At 44.1% G+C, this 4,732-nt stretch overlaps 1 protein-coding gene across 1 annotated transcript; it reads right to left on the bottom strand.

Annotated features, from left to right (window-relative positions):
* Positions 1 to 213: 213 nt before the first annotated feature.
* FADD (Fas associated via death domain) lies at positions 214 to 4,128 on the bottom strand. Its single transcript, XM_009500275.2, has 2 exons — positions 3,576 to 4,128; positions 214 to 3,119 (listed from the first exon to the last, which is right to left on the bottom strand). The coding sequence occupies exons 1-2, from the start codon at positions 3,874 to 3,876 to the stop codon at positions 2,833 to 2,835; spliced, it is 588 nt and encodes a 195-aa protein (XP_009498570.2). The 5' UTR covers positions 3,877 to 4,128; the 3' UTR covers positions 214 to 2,832.
* Positions 4,129 to 4,732: the final 604 nt, after the last annotated feature.

Here is a 4,732-nt window from a genome sequence, read left to right as displayed (position 1 = left end):
AGCACTCACATGCTAGTCCTGCTAGGAAAACTACAGCCTTTTCAGCACTTCTGAAAAGTTCAGTGACAAAGCTTTTTGCCTTTTTTTTTAATGTTCCAAGAATGACATTTGTAGCATAACACCTGTTTAGCACCACTCCTGGCTTTAAAAGTGTCCTTAACACTTCTCCCAACTGGAGATCTCATCACAGACAGCAATCCCATAAGAGAGAAAAACAGTCCAATTTCTTTTGTTTTTAAGGAAGTAGCTTTTAATGAAATGTGCACAAAAATAGACAATGTAAAACTTTAATTCAAGTTATAAAAATATGTGTATTTGATTGAAAATACTTCATTTGAAAATAAAAGTTTGCCCACTGGATCACAACACTTTTCCTTCCAAATTATTCCCTTGTCCCTTACCCTCCTCCCAATAAAAAGTTTTGGTTCCCTTTGTTCCATTTGATTTTGTTCTCACATGATAAACTATTAGATCTGTAATAAAAGCAGTTTTTCATTGGCCCTGAGGTACTGTTCTGATTGATGCGGTCTGGGTCATTGCTTTCATACGCAGTAAAACATCCACTATGTACAAATCCTTAGAGAAACAAGAGGTTTTTATCTTCTGAGGCAGAATATTTCTTGTAGCTCATGAACACTTGGTCACAACTAACAAGTTATTCCTATTGATTCTTAAAATATCCTGGTTCTATGCAGTAGGCAATATACATTTATTTGGAATATGAAAAGAAGTATCTTCTGTGAACCAGAAGACTTACTTGAAGTGGACATGGAAAAATCTGTTACTGGACAGACTGAAGTCAGAACTGTTGCAAAGCTGTTCCACCACAAGCATAGCTCATCTTGCTCACTTCTACTCCACTCTGCTCACAAAGACTGCTTAGAGGCATGAAGGACGAAAGTCTGAAGCGATCGCTTTCTTTAAACACTGTAGAATGAAGAACGTATCTATGAAACAAAAAAACTTTTGATCTAGTCATTTAGCTGAAGTACAGCACTGGATCTACTACTGGAAGTCTGAAATGGACAATCCATACTGACAAGTATTGGAGCAAGTACTTAGAGAACTGTACCTGCCCAAATCGCAGACAAGTGGGAACGTCTGTATTACTCATTGCTCCTTTGCTTGTACACAAGTACTGATATGTAAAATACTCCAAGTAGAAAAATACTTGTGAGAATCATTTAAGGAATAACCTGAATGAAAAGGTATGTTCACATTACAGCAGTTTCTGATTAACTATGATCAAGTGTTCAAGTGTCACTGTCTGAACTAGAGGCACCAACTGCAACAAGAACTTGAAAACTTTCCATGTCACAATATTTACGTAGAGTAGTGGTATATTATATGCAGACACCCAGCCTCCACAGTAATGGCACCATGTGAAATGAACTTGAAAGGAGCAAGAAGTCACACAAGTACAGTAGCAAAAAAGAAGCCCCTCCTCTTCAAGTATCTATTTATGTAGTTAGAAGGATGTTTGCAGTAGCAAACAATCCTACTCATCAAGCAATAATGATTTCAGAAAACTTTCCCCCCTTGCATGAGGGATAGTTCCCAGAGGCCTCTACAGCCCTGCATGTCTTGAAGCTTGTGCAATTCTTCCAGTCTTAGATTAGGTGTGAAGACCATTTTTTGAAGTTTGTTCCAAATTAAAGCTGAAAACAGAATCTGGTCTCATTCACAAATCCTCTTTCCTCTGTGAGTTGCTTACAACCACTTTCAAAAAACGTAACAGAACAGGAATGAACTGAAAAATTGCAGAGGATTTGGAAGAGCTATTGGATCTGGAGCAACGTTTGAAGAGAACAAACTGTGCCATAAGATAGCTGATGCTAGCCATCCTCTATCAGAGGAAGAAAGTCAGTGCTATGTATTTGCTCTCAGTTGGGTTTCACAGCCCTCCACTAAAAAGAAACCAAATTGTTTTTGAGGTTTTATTACAGTACACACTTCTGTTACCAAGAGAACAGGTAACTGCAGCTTACTTATGAGGTGAGCTGCAACTTCCAGCAGACATGACCAGGCTCTGTGATACAGGTTATGAAAGGGTTCCTAGTAAAGAATCTTACAACATTCATGGCAGTAAAAAAGAGGCTGCTGTAAACATCTGTCAGACACACATGATTGCTTTGAGTTTCAGGAGAATACTTCCTTCAGTATGATGAAGGCACTTGATAGGAGAGATTCGATTTCAACTAGTTCATTTTCAACCAAGGCACACCTTCTGCCAAGACAAAGCCACCACAGTAGTTGCTAGCCTTCTTGCACTGCAGTCTTAGGGCCTAGAGGTTACAGTCATCTCAGTATCTTTTTACAGAGAGCAAATGTATTCAACAAATTATGGAAGATATTATCTCATGCTATTCAGAAGACCCAGTACACAGCTAAGAGGTCCAAGCCTTCCCCCTTCACACTACAGTTAGAATAGACCACATAAAAAAAAAATCCAACCTCCCCTAAACTTTAAATTACAGTTGCCTCAGAAGTGTTCCATGGATGTATTTTCAGAGAAGATACATCTGAAAAGTGCCTGCAATGAAGCAAATCTTGTTTTCAGGTGAGTGGTAAAAGGATTTCTACAAAATGGAGTTTAGGTCTTCAAAAAGTTAAAATCTCCTAAAGGCAGCATCAAACTACAAAGCATTACCTGAAAGGAATTTGGTTGTATGTTAATCTTCATCTGATCACAGATCAATCTAGTAAGGCACAAAAATTAATTGCAGAATAAGTAACAGAACCAATGATACTGATCTTGGATCAGGAAAACAGAAGTCACTTTTACTTTTTTCATCCATATCTGTGAGATGTGGAAGTGTTTCTATATTAATTTCATCTGGTTCCAGTGTTCAGTAGCAAAAGCTTCTGTTCAACTCTGTCTGCCACCAAATTCATATTACAGGCCCGAAGAGCTTTTATTAAGTCAAGCACCTTTGCATCCTTTCCCTTCCCTTTCCGCCACACTCGAAGTGACTGAAACAACTGTTCATGCAAATTATATGGGTTGGCTGCCATTATTCTCTCCATTTGCACTTCAGAGATACCAAGTTTTCGCATGAGCATTTTCCAGTCTCTCCCGACATTTTCACATATAACTTCAATAGCTGCGTCCTGCAGACCTGAAATAGCAGAAATACATCAGGTTAATGATGGATTTACTACGAAAGATGAGACGATTTAAAAATTTTTGTTAGTTTGGTTTTTTTTTTTAGTAAAACACTACTCCTCTTGCTGCATTGCACATACCGAAGGTCATACCATGTCTGAAGAGCTGCTGGATATACTTAGAATCCAAGGTACATAGCAAGATTTCCAAGTGACCGTTTGATTAAAAAAGGGTAGAAATTTCTGCTCAGGAAAGCTGTTTGCAGCATATGCTGCCCTCATGGTACTCTTCCAGGGTACAACACAGTCCTGTGCAGCAGTTAGTAGCGGAAACACCCTTAGCAGCAGGCTCTGCTACAGCAGGCAACTGAGGGCAGCCGTGCTGTTTGCTCTAAGCGTACCCACAGCTAGAGAATGTGTACAGACTTACCGGGGGTGGGGGAATGGGATTAAAAAAATAATCCACTTACGTTTTTCATGCGGATCTGGTTGATCATCAGCAGAACTAACTTCCCTTCCCTCTGCGAACTGCTTTAGCAGCGAGATCAAATCTTCTCTTTTGATGCCCTCAAGCAAGCCTTCAAGAAACGACACGTTGTCGCTCGCAATCAGCTGCTGCTCGAGAAGGATGCTGAAGAGCTCCCCGCCGCTTTGGACAGCCTCAAGCTTCCTTTTCCCAATTTTGTCCCGGCAGAGAAACTTCAGGGAAGCAAGCTCATTGCCCGACAACCTCTGGGAGAACGAGTGCAGCAGACTCAAGAACGGGTCCATGGTGCCGAGGCCTACACCGCAACCCCCGCCGGGCCCGCGGCGAGGCGCAGGCCGCGCGGAAAGGCTGCCGGAGCCCCGTCCCCGCCCTCCGGGGCTGGGCTGCGTTCCTGCTTTCACAGAGCGACTTTCCGGGAGGCCGAGAGGGCGGGGAGGCGGGGGCAGACCGACCCGACCTGCCGCTCCCGGCGCCGCCACGATGGCGGACCGCTGGCCCTGGCCGCGACCCCGCCCGCGGCCCTGCCCTGCCCGGAAGTCACGTGACGGGGGCGGCGGGCCCGGCTTCCCGCCCTAAAATGGCGGCCGCGCCCGGAGGCCCGTCAGGGCAGAGCCCGACCTTCGCCCCCAGTTAGCCTGGTTTTAGGAACCGCGCAGTGCTCAAAAAACCCTGCGGAGGCGAATGGGCTTGTGATGCTGAGTAGAAAATGTGTGTGGGAGCCGAGCTCGGCACGGCCGGTCTTCTGGAGGAGGAGGGGGGCTGGGTCCCAGTGCTCAGCCTTGGCCAAGCCCTAAGTTGGGGGAACTGTAGGTTCCCCATTTAATACAGAATTACTGGGCTTCTTGAGAGCTTGTGTACCTACAAGGGTTACTTTTTGGGGTTTTTTGTTTGGTTGTGTTTTTTTTTTTGTGGAAGGGGAAAAGGAGAGCAGTACAGGCTGAACAGAACTGGCTCAACAAAGAGCAAGAAAGGCCACATCCTAGAAAGCTTTTGGTTGGAAGGGACTTTTAGAGGCCATCCAGTCCAACCCCCCTGCAGTGAGCAGCGACATCTTCAACTAGATCAAGTCGATCAGAGCCCTGTTCAACCTGACCTTGAGTGTTTCCAGGGATGGGGCCTCCGCATCAGGGCCCCCCTTCT

Source organism: Phalacrocorax carbo, chromosome 5 (assembly GCF_963921805.1).
Source record: "Phalacrocorax carbo chromosome 5, bPhaCar2.1, whole genome shotgun sequence".
Taxonomy (NCBI): domain Eukaryota; kingdom Metazoa; phylum Chordata; class Aves; order Suliformes; family Phalacrocoracidae; genus Phalacrocorax; species Phalacrocorax carbo.
Note: the sequence above shows the minus strand (reverse complement) of the source record. Positions and strands in the feature narration are given on the sequence as shown.